General features: G+C 35.4%; 1 protein-coding gene across 4 annotated transcripts; it reads right to left on the reverse strand.

Moving 5' to 3' along the window:
* Positions 1-259: 259 nt before the first annotated feature.
* Positions 260-22,404, reverse strand: LOC110704534 (serine/threonine-protein kinase ATG1c-like). Of its 4 annotated transcripts, none has more exons than XM_021882342.1 (13): positions 21,316-22,404; positions 16,061-16,178; positions 15,938-15,996; positions 12,450-12,514; positions 7,550-7,643; positions 7,375-7,455; positions 7,145-7,253; positions 5,278-5,350; positions 4,831-5,180; positions 4,373-4,677; positions 4,003-4,285; positions 3,376-3,446; positions 260-749 (listed from the first exon to the last, which is right to left on the reverse strand). In XM_021882342.1, exons 1-13 carry the CDS (start codon positions 21,583-21,585, stop codon positions 519-521), a joined length of 2,109 nt encoding a protein of 702 aa, XP_021738034.1. In that variant the 5' UTR covers positions 21,586-22,404; the 3' UTR covers positions 260-518. The 4 variants fall into 4 exon arrangements, with proteins under 4 accessions (XP_021738034.1, XP_021738029.1, XP_021738046.1 ...); XM_021882337.1 differs by having other exon boundaries at positions 4,373-4,737; positions 21,316-22,403; XM_021882354.1 differs by having other exon boundaries at positions 4,373-4,737; positions 16,061-16,181; positions 21,316-21,405.
* Positions 22,405-23,167: the final 763 nt, after the last annotated feature.

Raw genomic sequence — 23,167 nt, forward strand, 5'->3', positions numbered from 1 at the left:
ATTAAATATGATCGTGTAACTCTCGAGAGGGAGTTACGGCAGTGACGTCTCGACCGAATTAGGTTAATTCCGCTGCTAAAATTCTCTTAATAACTGGATTAGAGGTCGGAGCATTATAGAAGAAAATGTTTTCCCTAAATAGTCATTTTCTATTATAATTGATATCCATATTAACAAACAGAACTTTTATAACACCTTTTTGGAGGCTTTGGATACATTTTCACCTTCAAAAATTTAGTAGTCCTGATTTGGTAGTGGGTTCTGAAAATAATGTTTATCCATTTATATTACAAAATAGATAAGATACATTTGTACCGTGACTTTTAACTTCACTAACTCTATTTAACCCTTAATGAATGAAATCTGGTGGAACACATACAACAGAAAATCAAAGCTACATATCTACTTCAATCTACTCCCAACAGACACCCAAAAGAATGTAGCTGTACATACAAACAAATTACATACACCAAGAATAGGGTGAACCGTTGGCCGCCATGTTAGAAGCAACCCCTTGTTTAAGGTGGACATTCAGGTTTAAGAAGGGCCATCCTTTGAGACCTAGAAATGCCTTGCCTATCATTCAAGATGTTAATGTAATTGCGAAGCCTACACCGGTCCGAGTTAGTGAGAGAGAACGGAGGATTCAATATTAAAGATGGTGCTTCCACAAGAAGAAAGATCAACAAGCGCACAGCTTTGTTATACGATGACACTGCACTTTCCACGTCTCCCATTAGCTCATCGACCTGCCAACCATTAATCACCTTGTTACAAAAAAGGCTATGGGACTCCCTTGAGATTGAGAAAAATATTTACGAAAAGTGAGTTGCTCTTTACTAAGAAAGAGCAACTATTTTTATCTGTAATAAAGGCGACAAAATTAGCACAAGCTCCCTAGCATGCAGATTCCTATATACATTGAAGGAAGCAAATAAAACAAAAGTAGCTAAGGCTCTGTATTTTTGCAACACAGGACCTTGCAATTTATCACGATTAATCAAATAACCATTTACAAGATGACAATACATATTTACTTTTTAATGGTCGGTACTAGATTCTTACAAAAGTTTAAGTTTCCCTAACATGTTAATTGACATATACTCTCCATGTTCAGTACCTGAACGAATGAAGAGCAGCCCCCAGGCTTTATACTTATTACTTAGTCTAAACCTAATGTTTAAGACTTCTCTTACATCGGGAAATTATGTAAAAAAAAAACATAATACTTCCTTTCTCACAAATATTGCACCATGAAAGTTTTACGCTTCCCAACGTACAACTTTAATTGACAATTAATATCATCACGTAAAAATTATAAAAAGTTGATATATAAAAATTATAAATCGAGACGAGTCTAGGAAGATCTTACATAACTAGATTTTCTTTGCGTATAAATCATAATGCATTCCTATATGGTCAAAAAGAGTCTGTGATTAGTGTGAAAGTCAACTGGGGCAATATTTGTGGAATGGATGAAGTAATTCAAATTCCCTTTAACTTGCAATAATTTCAACTACCCCAAGAAATTATAAATAAAAGGAAATTTTGCATATAACCACCTTTTAAATCTTGTTTTTTTTTTCTTTTGCGAAAAAACCACCTTTTAAAAAAATGTTGTTAAATACCACCAATTTTAGAGCAACTTACCACCAACTGCCGGAAACTGGATGTTGACCACTTTCTCCGCGTTGATCTAGTCACATCGTAGCACATGACATATTCTCTCTTTTGATTTCCCCTTAATGACATTTTATCTTTCGATTTCACCCCTAATGCACCCTAATTCTCCCCCAAATGACAATTTATCTTCTGATTTCCCTCTTCTTCTCCTCTGTTTCCCTTCCCTTCCTTGTCAAGTCGACGCCGCGTGACTTTTGCGGTTGGGTTAGCTGGGTGGATTTTGCTACTAAGGCACGTCATTGGGTGGGTGGGTGGGTAGGGTGGTTAAAGGGTGATTTTGGGGGTGTGTGTAGTTATTAGTTTGTGGTGGGGAATGGTGGGTGGTGGGCGACCTGTGAGAGGGGATTGTGGGTGGTGGGCGACTCGAGATTGGTGGAAAAAGCAGCAGCAATCAACAATAATTAGGATTCCTAACAATAATTCCTAACAAAACTTACCACTTGGAAGAAGCAGCAACAATGGAACATGGAACAGAAGAAGAAGAAAGAGAAAGAAAGAGAAACAGAGGAGAAGAAGAGGGAAATGGAAAGAAAGAGAAACAAGGAAAAAGGAGGGGGGATTAGGATTCATTAAATGTCCGGCACTAGGAAGGGGGATTAGGGTCAACGCCCGGGAACGTGGTCAAATATCCACTTTCCGGCACTAGGAAGTGGTAAGTTGCAACATATTTTTTAAAATTGGTGGTCTTTGACAACACATTTTTTTTTAAAGACGGTTTTTTGCAAAAGAACAAGATTTAAAAGGTGGCTATATGCAAAATTTCCTAAATAAAAGTAATTAAAATTCAACAGGGATTCTAATATATAGCTCTTCCGATCCCTTTTAACCACAATGTTGGACTTTTTCAACATTTCACATACTCCTTTGGCCCTCTTTTGTGATTTATATATTAAGAAAAATAGTCATGTGGAATCTTGTTATATTTTCTTGATATATATTTTCAAAATATTAGTTTTTTGTTTAATAAAAATAAAAAATAGTATTTTAAAATATATACTAAAATATAATTAAAGATAAAAATGGCGTAGGACGTGTATTGGCATGCGCAAAATGTCCAACGTTGCAATTAGAAGAGAATGGAGGAAGTATTCATTATCTGACATTATCTAGATGTGTAATAAATACCCCATTTCCCGATTCTATAAAGAAACTTGGGTCATGATGTATGCCACAATTGGAAATGAATATGTATAGAACAAAACACTGGCTTACATATCAAGTACTATGACATATTAGGGTGCCTCCTTTCTATGGTATACCTAGGAATTTTTTGAGCTGTTGTCCTGCACTATTTGAAAAGGCCATAATGTAGTCTCTCTTGTAAAATTCTTACTTCCTCATACAGTATAAAAATGTTCCAGGTAGGAAAAAGATTGGAGAGGAATGCAAAGGGGAAATTAGTAGGAGAAACAGAAGGCAGGATACTGTAGAAAGCATACTTCACAATTTAGAAAATAAGTAATGAGGAATATTTTGATGCCTATTAATCGTGGAGCTCAGTCTCCCAACCAGCTTCTCATTCTGTCAGCCATAAAAGCATTTTATTGGACTAAGCTGGTACATGCCTCCAAACTATTTCAAGAGGATCATAGAGGTTTATTTCTAAATTACTTTTTTTTGGTAGAATTTATATAATTTATACATTCAATCAAGGGTTATGGTGGTTGGTTAAAACAAGGCAAGGAAACTTACTGCACCGTGTCTTCCAAGTGCAAGAGCAGATTGATAAATTGTTTCCATGGCATCAGGCAATTCTACACTTCCTGCAAGCACATGTGCCCCATCCAGTGAATAGCAGAACCAGAAATGTCAAAGTTCAAAACTCAATTAATGGAACAGTATGATTCTAATTGCACGTAAATGATCCTCGTTGAGCAATAACAGAGGTGGGCGCTTTTGCAGGACTTTTTTTTTTTCCTTTTTAGTCAATAAATCTCATTCATGCTTGTTTGCTATCAATAATATTGACAACAATCAAGTTTCAAAATCAAATAGCCTTTATTGACTTAATTCGCCATTTTATTTCTAGTATTTCCTTGGTGTCTTTTGCTAGACTGCTACATGTAAGTGTGTAACATTAATGGCTAGAGGCAGCAGCCTGAGTTTGGGATGATAAAATTATTTCATCAGCCTGCAGTAGAATTATAAATCCCCTTTTCTCCTGTGTGTATTGGAAGGAAAATAGATACTAATCTACTTAATTGATGATGGTGCCAATGACAAAAAAGACAACAGGTTGATTACACGGTCTTTATAGCCCTTCATTTATTAATTGTCAGATTAATTACTAGCAGTATGAATGAGCAAATAGGTAATTACCTGGGTCTACAAACTTTGACAGTTCTTCAGCATGCTCTACTTCACTAAAGAACTCCCTCTTGATTACATCAGAGGCATCTTCAAGCACTTGAGAACAGACATCTAGAGAGTCTTGAAAATCTGGACTATAGTTGATCTTTTTAATGCTACCTCTGGACTTTGCAAAGTCAGGAGAACTGTCATCAGTGGACGAGACAGCCTGCGTATGATGCAATGCTTGCTTCCAAACTGCTAAAATAACAAGCTGAATAGAAAATGCTTCAAGAACTCTACCAGCCTCAATCTGAAAAAACACACAGAACAAACACAGCATTATAACATTAAAGTGCCCTAAGAAAATTATAATTTGGGTGAAGACTTGAAAAAATACCATCTCAGTAACCAATTCCTTGACACTAGCTGCACACTCCTGCAGCGACTTAAGCCTTGTGACGGAATCACCAGATGGCTGCTCCAAACCATCTTCTCCATCCGTGGATCCCTGTGAGGACACAGGAGGGACTGAAGACTGGTTATCATTGGCATCAATGAAGGACGGGTACCTGACTGACGGACCAACAATTGGCACTGGGGCACTAAGTCTTGAGCTAAGACCTAAAGATGTGGTATTTGGGAGTTCAGATTTTATTGGAGCCAGACTTGGTTTTGACATACTAGCAGATGAGGTTGAAACATCTGAAGGGGGTCCAGACACAAGGACATAATCTTGATCAGTAAACTCCAAAGAGTCCAAAGCTGCCAAATTAATAAAAAATTCAGATAATGATTTAATAAGAGAGAAAGTTTTTATTTAATCCATAGGTGTATCATTTAATAATATCTTAGTACCTCTTGAATGAGAGTTCACCCGTTTTTTCTCCATGAAAATAGGAGGATGTTCAATCTGTATATTCTCTTGTTTACTGCTATTTATCCTAAAACCATTAATTTGCAACTTATGTTGGGTATTGCTTTGTCTAGAAGAATGATCAACATGCCTGATAGTGCTAGACACTGCTTGTTTTCTAGAATCAACGGAAAACCCACAAGTAGACTTAATTGATGATCTTCTCCCAGGAAAAGATGGGCTTCCATCAGGGCCATTACAATCATCATCCAAAAGAAATGGCAAACAATCATCTGGTGAACTTTCCACACTATTTTTCAAGTGATCTACTCTTCTCACTGATATCTCACTCCTACAGATAACAGAAACAATTTAGTGACAAGCATAACAGATCCATTACAGAATTAAAGGAAGAATATTAAATTCTTTTCTAAAATTTCCGATTTTACCCAGATATTTCATTCTTTTGCTTCTGATAAAGAAAAGGGTGGTTGAAAAACTCATCAAACGTTAGTCGTTCAACTGCAGATACCAGGACAAAGATCAGATAAAGCCTATTAGATAGTTCTGCTTCAACAGCAGACTAATTTTGACTTTCATAAACACACATCTTGGAGTGCTTTCAATAATCAATAATGCTAGATAAGAGAGTAACATATTAATTTTGACCATGTTAAAAAATCTCTGTAATATACTAATATACAACAATAACTATCATTATTTTTATTATTATTGGGTCTACTTCCTTCATATTTTTTTAGATGACACGTTTTGATATTTGACACTATTCACAACCACAACTTTGACTAGCTTTTAATTTTTTTTTTTTTTTTTGTTGGTTATTAGAGAACCACAAGGGCAGGTGATGAGAATCGATCCCAAGATCTATTGGAACCGGGAGAGGAGCTCTAACCACTTGAGTTATCCCTCACTCTCAAGTGGGATCTTGTTAGAATTGTCTCAATGTATATTTTTATAATATCAACTTTTTATAACTTTTTACTTGTTAATAATTGAAGATTAAACTTATGCGCTTGCAACATGATTAAAAACACGTGTCAACTAAATATAAATGTAGGAGGTATTTTTATATAATTTTTTTTATTGACATTTAAATAAAGATTTTTAATAGTGCAATGAAAAATGTGCATGGTCAATATGATGCAATTATATTAAGAAACAAAGCAAGTATATTTGTATCTCATACTATATGTGATCAATTTTAATTTGAAGGACTTTAAAGCCTCTAATTTGCTGAAATTTAAAACTTTACACATTCTCCTTCAAAAACTTCTTTATTATTCAATTAAAAAAAAATAAAAAAATAAAAAAAAAAATCATTTAAATTTCCTGAAAACCATAGACTCCCTTGATTATCTCACCTACAGATCTCTAGTAAATTGTATCCTTAATTGGCTGACTTAAACGTCTTACTTTTAGCAAAAACAACGCATTTGCCAAATTTCATGTCAATTTCAACGGTCAAGAAGTTATGTAAATTAAAGAGTCTTAAAAATTGTCCTTTAAAAGTTTTATAGGGGCCTAATTTTTGAACCTAACACAGGGGCATTACTGAAGACAGCCTACGATTCTATGCAGAAGCAGTGTAATAATTATTTCATGCAAGTAAAGGAATATTTAATAGCAAGTCAAAAAATTATCAGTCTGAGTTAAGGCACAACGTAAACGCAGTAACATAAACATTTTGTATTTAACAATATTTATGAGCAATATCAACCATTTCTTCTAAAACCATAAGGCTGAGTACTTCTCACCTCCTCCCTCTCTTTCACTAACTACAAACAAGCAATAAATTTTGAAGATAAAAACAATGATTTTAGTTCCATTTGAAAGGTATTTTTCCACCCACCTTTGTTCAAGAATAGACAACCCCTCCCCCCCTTTTGCATTTCCATGTCGTATCTTAGTTGTGTTTCTAATTCCCTTGTTAACTTCTCTCAATGGCCTCCCTCTGAGAATCAAAAGCCCTAAATTTTCTCTATTTTTGCCTTCTGATGGTCAATTTTTAAACCCAGGGCTTTAATATAAAAAATCAATGTCTAAGACACATGGTTGCTTGATGCTTTTGTTATATTGAGAAAGAGGTTTCACCGGTTGAACAGCTGTGTCAGTTCCCTTCCCTGAGGCTACAAAGAAAGTCCGAGCACTAAATGTTTCTGCTAATGTAAACAACTTATTGAACACCTGCCTTCTCTATTTTGCAGTATCTATATCATATATTCATATTTGTTTATAATTTTAGGGATGTTTTGACATTTGTGACATAATACTTTTTTTGTTATGATAAAATTTTACCAGGATTACGTCGCAGCAATTTCTGACACAAATCTACAAATTCTGAACTTAGATCTTTCATATCTGAAGGAAAACACAGTTCCGTGGCTCTGATAATGTTTTGGAGCAGCTGTAAAAAGGAAAGATGGAAGGTCACCATCAGCTCTTGAGATAAGGGCCAAAAATATTACAAATTCAATGAAACCATCAAATGTGTAACCAATGCAGGTAACCAAAAATACCATTCCCACCTGCATTTGATTGCTTCCATTGAAAGGAGTTTTTCCAGTCACAAGTTGATACACGATTGTACCCACACTCCAGAGATCTGCCTGTGCATTCAACTCAGGATTAACAAGTGTTGGATGTAGCGTGTATAATTTGCTGAATAAAAGCTACAAATAAAATCATAAAACACACAATTACCTTCGCATCATATTTCTGAAGTTGCATTATTTCAGGAGCCATGTAAAGAGGAGAGCCACACAATGTTTCTGCAAGCCCTCTAGGTTGAAGAGATCTGATAAAAATGGAGAGTCATCCTCATACCAGAATAAGAGGATAAAATGTGTTTGACATAGCCTGTGCTTCTAGCACAGGTGTAACTTGGTTTTCAATAGCTAAAATATCAACAAAGCATATTGGTGAGCCAACCACCTAGAAGCCACCATAAACATTCTTGCAAGTACGAGACCTTATTACCCAAACTAGATATCCATCCCCTCTTTCCTCAAAAAATGTAAAGTTGGCATTTGGCACTAGCAACTTTCACCTTATGACACCAAACAACTACCCAACACCCCTTTTCAATTGAGAGAGAGAGAGAAATGCCACATTAAGATAAATGCACAAAAACAAAGAAAGGGTTTCCTCATCCTTTTTTGTAGCAATGGACAAAAACATAGTTTAGGATGCTAGATAGCTAATGACATCTAATCAAACGGTGGTTAACAAACAGTTGCATATAAGAATCGGTAAAATGAAATAAGCTATAAAAATTAGAGCATAGGCAAAAACCCCTTTTTAGATAACATATCTCATTTTAATAAGTGAATACATATGTTCCCTCCATGTTTTTTTAAGTGTTACACTTTTTAGGCAATTTATTTAATTGACTTAAATGAAATACGAGGCAAGTGGAGTAGTTGGAGTATAAAAAAAATTTTAAAAAAAAAGATCCAGGGGTTATAATAGTTTATTGAAAATAAATGAATGTGAGAGGAAAGAAATAATAATAATAAAAAAATAAATAAATAAAATAAATAAAGTAGTTATGGGTTTGGGTGGGGAGCACGATAGGAGAGATATATAATATTAAAATGTAGTTTTTTGCCAAAAAAGAAAGTGCAACACTTTAAAGAACACGGTCGCATTTGGTAAGTGTAAAACTTAAAAAAACACGGTCGCATTTGGTAGGTGTAACACTTAAAAAGACACTGAGGGAGTATCCAACTTCTCCTAAAAAAATTCTTCACAAATGGACACTAGTCATTTCACATACCAAGTTCATCGCATTATAAGCCTTATTATATACTTTGTTCATTTTTTAAAGCTTATTTTGATCAAGAATAAATATACAAGTACCTATAGGCATGTCACTTCGACTTAATGTTGGATTCTCAATGAGAATTATGCTAAAAAGCGTGCCTTAAGGCCTCTGGGCTTCAAGGAGAGGCTAGGTCTAGAAGGCGCACACCTATTAGCCTCACTTGTAGAGCTATGGGTCATGAATGAAACTGGGGTGTTTTTCAATAGGTTAGTAATTAAGTACTTAAGAATTGACTAGCACTTCACTTTTATTACTTAATTATATCATCTTATTTCATAACATTACGTAAATTTTTATTTTTATATTTTACAACTTCAGTCTTAAGAACCAATTGGCACAAATTAGATTAAATGACATGGTTTATGGCAAGTATAATCGAGGTTTGCAACATTGACAAAAGAGGAAAAACACTATTGATCCCATACTTAAATGAAAGATGATAATGAGGATGATTTTGTATTTGATGGTAAGGACTTGACTTAGAGAGCAGTATGTAGAGCCACCAAAGCTATGAACCTTCCTATGCCACCTAGAAGGAGCATCAAGAGTTGATAAAAAAGAGGGGGGGGGGGGGGGGGGAAGGGGAATTGTTAGTAGCTCCGCTCCTAAACCACGTGCAATTTTAATGTTTGATCATAGTGAGGATTATTGATGATGAGATGCAATTTTCTCCCTTTTTTTATTCCCTTTTCTTGTAGTTTTGGGCTATTTTCTTGATCTCCTTCCTCTTCTTGGTCTTTGGTTATAATTACATGATTTTGGACATTTAAATGCTAAATTTAGCTCTAATCTTGCTCCCCTCCCATCTTTGCTTACAAATGTGTATAAATTCTTGTCCTAGGATCTTCAAGGATGTCACTTCATGGCCCTGAGGCATTGCTTGGAGTCCAGAATGCGTTAGAGAGGAGGGAGAATTCAAGTTAAAGCAAAGCAGTGGAGGAGCAGCCGCTCCATCCATTTAATTAACTTTAGCATTTTGGACTAGAGAGGAGTGGCCACTCCTCACTTGATGCGGAGCCGTTGAATACCTCCGGGAGCATCTGCTCCACCCCAATGAGCGGCCACCACCCGAAGGGTAAATACCCTTGATGAATGAAACTCCAAAATCCTTCAAATTTTTAGAGCCATATTTGCCTTAATTTGGGAGATTATAGGGGGGCATATATACCGATTATTAATGTAATTAGCCATTTTAGTTGATTTTGGAGAGAAAAAGTGCAGAAAGATCAAAAACATCATTGTAGCTCCTTCAATTCCTTTAGTAATTCAATTTAAGCACTTTGTTTTAGTAACCTCTTCTTCCTATTCTATTTTATATGTTTTGGTCATCTTATTTCCTTGTGTTTTGCTTGTTTTGCTTATTTTGATTCCTTGTTAACACTTGTTTTGTGCTCAATCATTGTTAATCATGTTTAGCTATGTTGTGTTTGTAATTAGCTTGTTCACGTCTTTCATACCTTTTTTTCCCCTTCCTATGCTAGGTTTTTAGCTAGGGGAGGGGGAGAAGAGCATAGTAATGATTAATTTCAAATGGTGATGATTGATTATTGATTTTCTATACCATGTGATTTTGGGTAATGAGTTTTATGTCTTTGACGTTAATTTAGCACGCTATTAAAAAAAAACCGATGAATTATATCAGCTCTAAATTAGCTGCACATAAATGAACTAGGTAATAATATAATTTGCCCTACATACTTAATCACGGATGTGAGCTAGTTTAGCTAGGAATTGCATGTTGTCATGTTTTCCTTTGTGTGATGATCATAATAATCACTATCGTTTGAATGATTGATTACCATGCTTGGATCCTCGTTTCCCCTATAGCTTTTATTTGTCTTACTCATCCTTAATTTTGTCAAGTTAGTTTGTATTAATTTGTTCTAGTTTGTTTTTAATCTCAATTCAAAATTAACAAAAAATTACGCTATTGTGACTCTCGTAACTTGTGATTTGATTGTGTTTCAATCTGTTTCCAGTGGAGATTCGACCCTATTTGCCATTTTACTCATTTAATTGGTAATTAGATAATTTGATTTGGTGCGTTATCAACGACGTATCCTACGCCAATCAAGGATGCATATGACAATAATGAGATAGATTACTAATGTCTTATTATGTCAAATAACAAAAGTTTAAGGCACTACTATGTTAGTTTCTCTCTAAGTTCCAAGACTTTTATGCCACTTTGCATGTAAGGCTTTAGTGGTATCTTGGGGTTCCTTTTTTCGCATTATAATATGTTATTTTACAGTATATAAGGCTTATATCTTGCCTAGAAGTGATTTTTAAGAGTTATGGCATGTAAGGTTGCCTCGTATCCAAAAGGCGCGTGCCTTCGTCGTGCGCCTAGGCTTGAGGACCTCAGTGCGCCTTGCGTTTTTAAAAAAAAAAAAAAGTTTTAAAAAATGTAGTATTTGTTGTATTGTGTTAATTGGTTATTAGAAACTCTAACATTGTACGTGTCAAAAATTTGCGTTATTTTAATTAAGTTGCCAACTACTTTAAGCCTTTTGAGTTGTGTCTTTATCAAGGTATCCTCTAATGGCAATATTACATCCTATTGCATAACTATAAGTCCATACGTACATATATTTACGGCGTACTTATTTGTTTAGGGATAGCATATTGACATTGGGTCTTAGATTTGACCCAGACCCACTTCAACCCAACTAATATTAGGGATTTTTGGGACTTTTCATGAACTTAGGCTGAAAGTGAAACTTGATGATTACTGGACAGGTTACCATCCATGTCCAATCTCTTAAGATTTTAACCTGGTAAGTCCCAAATAAGAGATTTATAAAACATAATCCTAGTACCTCAATCAACTCTCTCAAATCTCTAAATCATAGCTCTGAGTGACATCAGACATTCATTGATACAAAACTTGAAACTTCATAGATTGATAAGGGTTCAGGTCTTAATTTTCAAGAACCACCAGGATCATGACCCACTGCCATCCCCACACTTTTACATTGATTCACTTTTCATCTTTATTTCTAGTACAATCTACAAAAACACCACCAAAGATAATCAACAATTCAACATGTAGTGTAATGGTTTGACCAATATACTCTTGAATTTTTGTCATGTAGCAAACTTTACTGGGGGAATGAGGCTTAAGAAGTCATCAGGATCATGACCCCCTGCCATAAAGTTTGACTCTTGTACTAGTTAATTAAAAATTTTCCTCTAGTTGAAGATTAATCTACACAAACCTGTCTTCCAGAACTTGAAAGAAACCTGTCTTCCAGAACTAAAAATGTTGATCATTCAGGCAATTAAACCCCATTTGAAAGTAGAAGTCAAATCAATGTACTATGTTTAGTCATGATGAAGAGCATATAATAGCCAACTCAGACATAGAAAACAAGAATTGCCACCAAAATATTATTGGGCCATTAACACTACAGTTATTGTAAATCATATATACGCAGGATAACCAAACAGGTATTCTGTCTTACGTTAAATTGTCCTATGTACACACGCACCATGCAGGATTGAACACCCACATAAACAGAGAGAGGTAAAACCATAGAATAATTCCAAGTTATTCAAAATTTCAATAAGCCCAATTCAAAGACAGACATGTGAAAAAAAGAAATGTCTAAATGGGAGGACATGTGAACAAAAAAAAAAAATTTGCAATGCTGAAGTACGTAAGCAAGGAACAATTTTAAATAACACCATAGATTTAAAATAAAATAAAAAAAAAACCTCATAGAAAACAAAAATAGAATCAGAAACTCGTGACTTCAAAAATTACTAATTTACCTAGCAAATCCAAAATCTGCAATCTTCAAAATTGGGCTATTGTCATTGGTGGAGAGAAGCAGATTCTGTGAACAAAGAGTAGATATAGAAATGTCAGAATATTATCTATTTAAAAGTAAAAGCCTCACATGGTATTATACTGACAAAATTACACAAGAAAATCAGCAATGGCACAAGACATCACTAGTTTGCAGGTCAAATGACATACAGTAATAGCACTATGAGCATGGTTTTGCCTTTTTGCCAACAAAACTTCAAATTTTCATATGAACCTAAAAGTTACAACAATTTATGGTATGTTACTGTAAACCTTACAATACATTTTAAAATAGAACCACAATTTTATAGTATAGTATTAAAATGGCTTTAAAAAAACCTCCAAGAAACCAAATCATGATAAAGGGAAACTATGCTGAAAGAGACAATGATTTAAACTAATTGATTTCATATTACCACCTCCAGTAATTGAGCTAGAGCCTCAAAAATCAAGGTAAGCTCATCTATTTGCCTATCATAATTATACCACCATAAGTGAAAAACCAACATTGTCAACATGGAAAGCAAGACATGACCACCATACAGCAAGGACAAATCATAAGGACAATTTTTATCAGTTTGTATAAATCTTCTTGTGATCAGTGATTAGCGCACTGAATTTCCCGGCCATAACACCAATCAACACCAGAAGAGAAAAGATAGAATACACCAAAGAAATCTAACTTCATGGACAAGCATATGCTACTCTTGCAGCATACAAATTTATATACTTCCTCCGTTCCTTAAATATTGCACCTTTTACATTTTAAGGAAGTTTCACATAAATTGCACCATATACCAATTTCAGAAAACAAATAACGCCTTTCACACTGCAAAACCTAATATACCCTTACTAGTTAATACTCAGGAAAGTTTGTATTTTTTCCATTTCTCTCTCTTCCCTTTTTCTCACTATTAAAAACATTGCATAGCCCCTCCATGGTGTAATATCTGAGAAACGGAGGACATGTACGATAAAGAGGTGTAGTGATAAATTTTATGCCCCATCCTAACGTAGAAGTCCAAGTCGTCTTTTGGGAACGAATTGTCGGCCGACTCCCGGATGACGTAATTTGTCATTTCATTCTTCCTTTAACAACAGTGGACAGTGATATTTTCCTTGAGATTCAATTACATTAAAAAAAGTCCAAGATTGTGTTTTATGAAGTTTCTTATTTTCCATGACAGTTTTTAGCTTATTAAAAGGACCAATTTTATCAGTTGTATTCTATGAAAGTAGAACTTTGTGGGAGCTGTAAAATCTCTAACATGTAGCTCACATGATAGGTGTAAGACAAAGCAATTAAAATGACTACTCAACTATTAAATTACTAACTAATCAATTATTAGCATAGATGATAAAAAAAAGTTGGAAATAGAATAAAGGGAACGAAAGAATCAGCAAAAGGAAGGGAGGTGATCTACTGCTAACACCTGTAAGGCCTTCCCACCTTTCTTTAACTCCTCAAATGCCTTACCACAAATAATCAAAATTAGCTGGTTTGCTATAGTACGGAATAGAAACAGTGGTACACCATGACAACTGGTAGCAAGAAGTTAAGGTAATGTCGATCAACACTGAGCTACATCAACGAGTGACGTTACAGCAACGAGAAGCAAAAAGCATTAGTACCCAAGTGTAGTGATGAGCAATAACAACTACCAATGAGCAGGGATGATGCACGAACAAGCATCACCAAGTAGCATTAGCACAGAAGCTCCTTGCACGCACAGCATGCCTAGGATGTGAGTGCAGCACCTGCAGCTTGGCTTGAATTTGCCGCATCATCTTTTCTTCCGATTTGCTGATAAATATCTTGATATTTTTAGAGCTCGGGAGCATTTTTAGGATCCACATCACCTACATATCTTGATTCATGCAGTGGATATGCATGTGTACGACATGGGAATGTGAGCATTTGCATTGCAATTTTTTAGCCAGTTCTTCATTTGAATCTCATTAGCCTAGAATGGTTAGTGAGAGGTAGGTTTTATGAATCTATTGCATAGCCTAAATCCAGAGAGGACCAAAGGATATTAGTTGGGTAGGGTCATTACAATTGATGCTTGCATGTGTATTGTGTAGTTGAACTCTAAAGTCTTTCAAATTAGTTGATCAAAGTGGATATATACCCCTACTCCCCTAGTTGCTCTTCATTATATTATAATTTAAACTAGTTTTGAATTTCTAAATGTTAGAAATTACAAAAAATGATGTGACCTAGCTTATCGCCTTATTGACAGAAATTGAAGTCCCTTAATACTTGCTGAGAGATTAGCCTTTGCTTTACTTTGGTTTAGTGGTTTTCTTTGGAATGCACTTGCGGAATATTAACGACCTATTTTCTCCCATATCACACAAAGGGCATGATAATTATGCTAACAGCATCAGCACCCATGACAACCTCCAATCTCCCCAGCATCAATGCATCACCCTCTAATTTCTTTATGCAGTTTCTGCCATCTCATTTAATGATTTGTAAAAGAGTCTTAACCATTTACCCCCTCACTTGTAAAAATACAAGCACAGCAATGTCAAGTCAACAACCAATAAGAAAACTGTTTGGTACTATGCAATGCATTAAGTATACTCATTCAAACTAATCTGTTACATAGTGAATATTTCCCTTTATGTTTCAGGCAAGTAAATTGACAAAGTGTACTCACTTCTGTCCTTAAATAGCAGACTGAATAGAGGTATCAAAGTTAAAACCACGAAAACAAGGTACTTAGGTTCTACTTGATTTAACCATGCTCAATCAAAGTATTAAAACTCAGTAGTCAATACTTTCTGGTTAAAGTTATAATCTTCAATTTAATTGGTAAACAATGAAAGCCAGTTCAAATGCTAAGAAGAGTTGGTAGAGGTCAGTCTGATCTTACTATGCTCAGTGAAAATTGTACCTCCATCAAATAAAAATGTAATTTTCCTTCCTAACCTTTTGAAGAGATTATGATTCATTTTGTTAGAGCTAAATGTTCACAAAGAGTAGAATTAAACATTCAGGCAAATCAAGCTGTCAAATAGATGTTCAAGCCTCAGATTGTAGAAAATCAAATGAAAACAACTGTTGGTTCATAAATTTAGTTTAAAGTAATTCCACACGTTCCAAAGGACAAATATCTGGTATTGATCAGATTAACATGTCATCAAATCAACTGTCCAAGATAATCTGAACATCATATTAACAATTGCATGAACTCAAATCTAAAATTTCATCAAGACAACACAAAGAATTTGACTTCAAGTAGAAGCATCAATCTTTCACAATCCACAGAAGTTTTTTAAAAGTTTATAACTGCTATAAACCTCAAAAGAATTTGATGCAATAAGTCACAAGCCTAAGTACCAGACCTCAAAGAGAATTTTGGTGCAGATAAGAAACCAAGCATATATCTCGTCATAATCCTAATACGTAAGAATAATTAAAAGACATGCCAAAACAACATACCTGCGGCTTCAAGTCCCGATGAATGATATTATTTTCTCGGAGAACCTTCAAACCAGCCGCTGTAAGAATTACATCATCAGAAAATTCATCTAGAACTTAAATATTAAACAGTCTAGGATATACCTAGTTGTAGCATGAACTGCTTTGCAGTGGCTTCTGGGACTCTTCCATGGCGCTGTATATGCATGAAAAGATCGCCTCCACTGCAATATTCCAATACAAGATGTATCTTTCCAGGGACCTACTAGGAATGTTGAGCAATGAAAATAAATAAAAAGCAACTCAGAGTAACTTCAGAAAACAAGGCATAACATACTCAACAGGAAGTAGTGAAAGGAAAAACAATTAAACATCATCCACTTTGACCGTCATTACAGCATATATCCGAGCAAACAATATGCAACGCGAAAAAAAAATATATAATGTAACTACATTAATGATTTAATTGGTTTCATTGGACGGACCGCAGCACAGATTTAAAAGACAGCCTAAGCCATTTCTTTTTGGATCAGCAACACCAGAACATTTGCTTAGTAAGTGCAACAGTTTTTTTGGATTGATATGAATTTAGGTAAGTGAAGAATAAATCACCAGTAAGAACCAATGGTTATGCCATCAAATCAAATTTAAAAATCTTGTTTGCATCATATCGCAACTCGAATCTAGGTTTTAAATAACCTTAACAGCTTGTTTGGACACAACTTCAGGAAGTAAGGGAAGGGAAGTGAGGAATCAACTCCCTTGTTTGGATAAAAGAGAAGAGGAAGGAAGGGGCAGAATGATCTCTGACTTCAAAAAACACTCTAAACCATTTCCATACCATAACCATTGCCATAACTATTTCTGGTGCTATAGCCACCACCAAATGAATTGAAATTGTTCTTCGGTAGCAGAAAAATCAATCAACAAAATTGAAATGAATCAGAGTTAGATTTGAGGGTGTGAAAATCAGAAACAGATCAATTAATTACGATAAAGAATCAGAAATTAAAATTAAGAAAAAAATCCAGCATTCAAACTTCCAGAAATCTATGAAAATCAGAAATTAGAAATCGAACTGACTATAATGAAGAATCAAACCACAAAATGGAAGAAATTTCCCAAACTCAACAAGAAATAAAGTCAAAGAAACACAAATTCCAGAAAAAGTTTGGGATTTTTTTACACTATGCTTGGATAGAAAGAAATGGAGGGAAAGGAAGAGAAGAGAAAAAGAGGGATGCATCAACCTTTGTTTGGATATTTAATGCAAGGAGGGAAGGGGAGGGAATTGGAAAGATCCATTTTTCTTCCCCTTTAATAAACCAAATCCCTCCATTGTTGAAGAGATTTGGAAGGAAAATGAAAGTTCACCTCCCCCCCCCCCCCCACCTCCTTTTCCCTTCCCTCTTTTTCCTTCCCCTCCCTTTCCTTTTACTATTGTCATCCAAACATAGTGTAAGGGATGGGTAGAGAGAAAAGGAAGGGGAATTGAGGAGACCATGGTTCGAAAACTCGGCCGTTACGTCGCGAATCGGCCGAATGTAACGGATTTCGAAGTTGCCGTTACGATATTTACCAATTCAGCACGCTGCTTTACAATACTCCGTGATTTCGGCCGATACGACCGTTCTGAAATGAAATTCGGCCGTATCAAATGTTACCAGCATAAATCCGAAGAAAAAACACCGAGTTTTAAGCTCTCTAAACATTTTCCGGCGAGTGGTTTTGAATTCTCCATAAAAGTCGAGCACTTTTCTCTGGCTGAATGAAAAAATTCTTTTTAAATAAAATGGGGTAGAGTTGGGACAGCTGGTTATCACTTATCAGACACCTCTTTTGAAGTTGACTGGACCCCACCCATTCTCTTTCCTTCTGCTTTTTTCTTATCTCACATCCACGTGACCCCCCACCCCCTCTCTTTCCCATTTTACTACCCAGGTCCCACACACAAAAAAAAATAAAAGGATTTTAATTCTAAAATATAATAAAGAGTATAGGAATACAGAGTAGTAATAAAAAGGGAAATATAGCAGTATATTTGTATAAGAATATAAGATTTAAAAAAATATATATATAAATTTTTTAAAATTTATGAGAAAAATCATTGTAAAATATAGAGTTTAAAACATAAATATATTTTAAAATTCTTAAGCAACAACTGCGATACGATCCGCGATCAACGCATCAATTTCGTTACCGAATCAGCACGACCGTTTCCGCGATCGCGACCGATACCGCATTTTCAAACCATGGAAGAGATAGAAAGTATAGATCTGGAAGAGAGAAAAATGAATCTGTTTAGTTAATTTTCCCTCCATTTTATTTTCCTTCCAAAACTTTTCAAAGTTGAAAAGATTTTATTCTTAAATATCAATGGAAAAGTTTCCTTCCATTTTCCTCACCCCCCTACTCTACAATTGTTATCCAAACAGTTTACTCCTCCCTTTCTATTTTCTTCTTTTCCCTCCCTTTCCTTGTATCCAAACCATGGGTTAAAATAAGGCCACGACATCTTGGTTGGACCGTTTTGTAAGGATTTTTTATTGACGGAACCGAGATTGTCCGTATCAACAAGGGGTGTTACAAAAACCCGCGATTTTGTCCGAATCAAACATTCCAACCCAAAATCACCCCTTATTGAAAGTTACATCTGTTGTGTCACACAAAAGCTACTTCCTATTCAAAGATATAGTGAAAGATCTCCCCACTAACGGCTTTAATCCTTTACTATTCTACCATATCTCTTCATTGATGGCTCTAATCCTCTACTATCTTTAAATCAAATTTGCATCGCAATAACCGTTACATGGTCCGTGATCAACGCATTGTACCCGTTCCCTCACCATTCCCGTGATGAGAACCAAAACCGCATTTTCGAACCATGATCCAAACAAGGTGTAAAAGAATAAAAAGGGGTATCAAAGGGTATTCAACCATGTCTCCATGAATAAACCCAATTTTAGTCATAAAAATCACTATCAAATCATGTTTGACCTCACTATGTAAAAGAGAACATTGATAACAAAGCTTGCAGCACACAATATTAGGTTTTTAGTAAAACAACCAAAAAGCTACATGATTAAAGCATATAAGTAATTTGTTTTGCATGATTATTCCAATTTCCTAGGATTATGTAATGTATCAGATTTCGCTCACCCGAATTACTAATTTAGACACAATTAAGATAAAGCTTGAGTACTTTTAATTGATTAAGGATTCGAACTACAAACTAAAGAGGATAAGCATAACTTGTATTTATGAGTCTCTTAGCAGCTTTAGGCTACAAATCTCATCAAGTGTTCACTCTAATTTTCTGGATAGTTTTACTAATTGATTGACTACAATACTTATACTCAAGCCTTAGATTATACATGTGACTAACTTAGCTAAAATAGAAAAACCATCAAGAGACATTGTTAAAGTAGCTAGCTTTCCTTCCATAACTTCTCTTTAATTAACTTGTCATGTTGCAAATTGTTTCCTCCTGCTTTTGACCCTTGTTGCCCCAGTTTTGCATGCCTCGTATAAACCACTAGAGGAGGTTGACTTGGGCTATTGACCCCATTGACCCAGTCCATGACAGATTATCCCAATAGAGGTTTTGCAAACAAAGCCCTTATTCCTAGGGCCGTTACTTTCTTTATCCTTACTCTTTACGGGCTAAAAGCTACTCAGCTTTCCAAGTAAAAATCCTGTCTGTATGAGCCATGACTGTGATCTTTGGTGCAATAATAGACCTCACCTCAACAGACTCAACCTAATTTCTATATTAAAAGCTTTAAGATCAGGAATGCACAATCTTATGCATTCTAAAACCTCACCACACCAATTACTTAAATTCATCCATTTCTGAAAATAGACCTCTTCTGGCCAAAAGAACATGAGTACAAGAACAGCTACAATAAGTAAATGCGTAAACACTAAGCATCAAATCATAGAAGGTTTCTCTACCCCTAAAACTTTACATTGCTATTGTATTTCTAGAACACTGCATTTCAATATCCTCGCGCCAGAAAATCTAGCAAAACAAATCAATGACACAATCAAAAGCTTTATCCTATGATTGCAAGTTGCTACAAAAAAAATTCTAGTTCACCATTATGATTAATTCAAAAGTTGACATTTTAAATAAAAAAACCAAGTTAACCAACATAATACAAATAAGTATATCCACCAAGTTAACCAACATAATACAAACACTGCTTCAACTGTGATCACAGGAATGGTCATGGTGTCGCAAAAGTGCAAAACAGAAATGATGTGTTGGTCGCGGACTGGATAAAGGTTGTTGTGGTACAACTATATTAATGATATTAAAAAAAAATTAAAAAAATAAAAAAATACTTCCTCCGTTTGTTTTTAGTTGGCACGTTTCGTTTCTTTAGTCACGTTTGTCAATGCACAAATTCAATCATTAATATCTTTAATTACCGATAAATAAAAATTATAAAAAGTTGATATTTTAAAGATATACATTATGACGAATCAAACAAGATCTCACTTGACTATATTTTTCTTCACATATAAATCACAAAACATAGTCAATGGGAGGTGGGTGAATAGTGCTAAATTCAAAACGTGTCAACTAATAAAAAACGGAGGTAGTAGGTGTTTCAAATATTTGTATCCAACTAGTCCAGGTTTTTACTAATCTTAATTAGAAGCACAATTGTGGGCAACTAATGTAACATAAATCTACTTGACGAGTACTCATAAGATCTATGTCAACCATAATCATACACATTGAACACTTTAGCCCCACGTCTCTTTAGAGCCAGTGAGAAACACTTCCCAAAACTCCCTCAAAAAAGTAGTTAGCAAAGCTCCAAAATCTTCAAACAGCTAAAAACAATTGAAGGAAAGGCCTCGTACAACAGCAATTAGTAACCCAAATTAGCAAGATACGAACGAATTTTGAACTGTGAGCAAGTTGAGCTTATGAAAAAAGGGAAAACGAAGACTAATAACATCATAGCACTTCCTAAACTCGACATACAGCATTGTTAATCCCGTCCTTAAAGCTTAATGATAACAATTTTGATGACCACAAAAGCCAATCAACATACTAAGATGTTCAACATCCGGAATAAGCTTACCAAACATGCAACAACAACAACAAATAAATTAAAAAATAAAAATCTCTCTGAAGTTTACATTCCTTGTGCCCAAGAAAAAAAAATGTAATCCATTCAACCAACGGCTACTGAACATGTCCCAAGTCCAAAAGGGCTTTCAAAATATGTTCCAAAATTGTGGAAATGTCCAAAACTAGAGGCTAACGTTTACCAAAATCAAACTCAAAAAAACAAAAATAATACTTAAAAATTAAAAATTTTACCAATTGCTTAAGAGAAAACAACAAACATGAAAGAGGAATGACTTATAAGTTGGCATACCTCAATTATATCGTGTAATCGAATAATATTAGGATGATTAATTTGTTTCAGAATAAAAATCTCAGACATAAGAGACTCCTGCAACTTCTTGTTTAGTCTAGACATGGAAATCTCTTTAATCGCAACTTCTGTACCATGAACTCTGTGACGAGCATGCCAAACCAAAGAAAATGAACCTGATCCAATTTGCTTCCCAACCATATAATCCCCAATCAATCTCGGTCCACCTCCTCCTACTCTCTCTCCTCCTTTTCCTGATGATTGCGCCATTGATGATCGTCTCTGAAACCCTAGAATAAAGAAAGAAGATGATGATGAAGATGGTGGTAGTAAACTTTGTATCAGCTGGTGTAGAACAGCGTTACAAGGTTCGCGGTACGTTGCTGTGAATCGCGACCTGATTCGTTCGTACCGGAACACGGTATAGACTCGACTGAGTTCGCCGGTGGTCGCGACTCAGGTCGCCGCACTCTGCCTCCCGATTTCGTAGCTTGGAACTTGAGTTTTCTTCGGTAGATCTATGGATGTAGATGATTTGTTTTATTTTTAGGTTAAAGAATTGTTCAGATAGGAAGATTATGGTGGAGGATGTTTTTTTCACAGAGAAGACGGAAGAAGGTTGAAGACGATTTTGTTGAAGCCCTGAACTAAAGAAATGATAATCCGTATTGGTCTTGTCTCATTCGATAAAGGAAAATTGTACTTCGTAAAAAAATAATTTTAATTTTGCCGTATTTTCTTTTAATAATCCTAACTTTAGATTTTTTTAAAATAATTCGAACTTTTACTTTCTTCAATCTTAATTATCGGAGACCAGTTGATTGGGTTATTTTATTTTATTTTATTTAAGTGACACGTATCACAAGTTAATTGGTTTAAACAAACATAAAAAAAATAATAATAAATAAAAAATAAAAATAAAAAGAGGAGGAAGTCAAACCCAAATTTCGGCCACCCAACGCCGGCAACTGCTATTCCCCTTCCCCTTTGCATCGGCTTCCCCTCTTCCCCCACGCCGGTGATGCGACCCTTCATTGAGCTTCATTCTTCTACCCACCTTCAAACCTCAAGTCCTCAACAATAATCTCCACCGCGAAAACCAAAGTCACAAGCCAACCACACCAAAATTAGGCTTCATTGCATGGTCAAATTTGGCTAGAAGAATCATCAGTTTTTTAGCCACCATCTGGGGTTACTGTTGACCATGCAGATCTAAAGGGGGCAGAGAGAAATCTGGGTGGAGAAAGGAGAGAAAACTAAGGGAGGAGATGAGAAATTGTGGTAGAAGGTGAGAGAGGGGAAAGAATAATTATGGTGGTGGTCGGAGCTAAGGGCGTGGTTGTGAGGGGAGAAAGAGAACAGTGGCGTTGCGTTTTACCCCCCACCCCTGAAACCTCCGTGTTCCTTGGTGGTTTTTTGGGTTTTGGCTACAATTTTGGGGTTTTTGGCTACGATTTTGGTGGTTGCATGGGGAAATGGGAGGGGGTTTTAGAGAGGAAAGTGGTGACGCGGCAATCCGGCAAGGGAGGGGCGGCGGGCTCGGCAGTGGTGGTGGAGGTTAGGGTGGACCGGTGGGAGGAAGGGGAAGTTGGCTGGTTTTTTGAATTTTTTTTTTAATTATTTGGACCAATTAGGACTTGACAAGTGTCAAGTGACCTGATATAATAGGTCATTAACTTTTGTTGATCGATTTAAGATTGAAGAAAGTAAACAGCCCCAAAGTTCGAATTATTCTAGAATAATCCAAAGTGGGGAATATTATTTACAATTTTCCTTCTAAAAATGTAAAACTTTACACTTTACTCCTTTTATGTGATTAGATAGTATTTTCTCGAGTAGAGGGAACCCCAAT

The sequence above is a fragment of the Chenopodium quinoa genome, unplaced genomic scaffold (assembly GCF_001683475.1).
Source record: "Chenopodium quinoa cultivar QQ74 unplaced genomic scaffold, ASM168347v1, whole genome shotgun sequence".
NCBI classification, from domain to species: domain Eukaryota; kingdom Viridiplantae; phylum Streptophyta; class Magnoliopsida; order Caryophyllales; family Amaranthaceae; genus Chenopodium; species Chenopodium quinoa.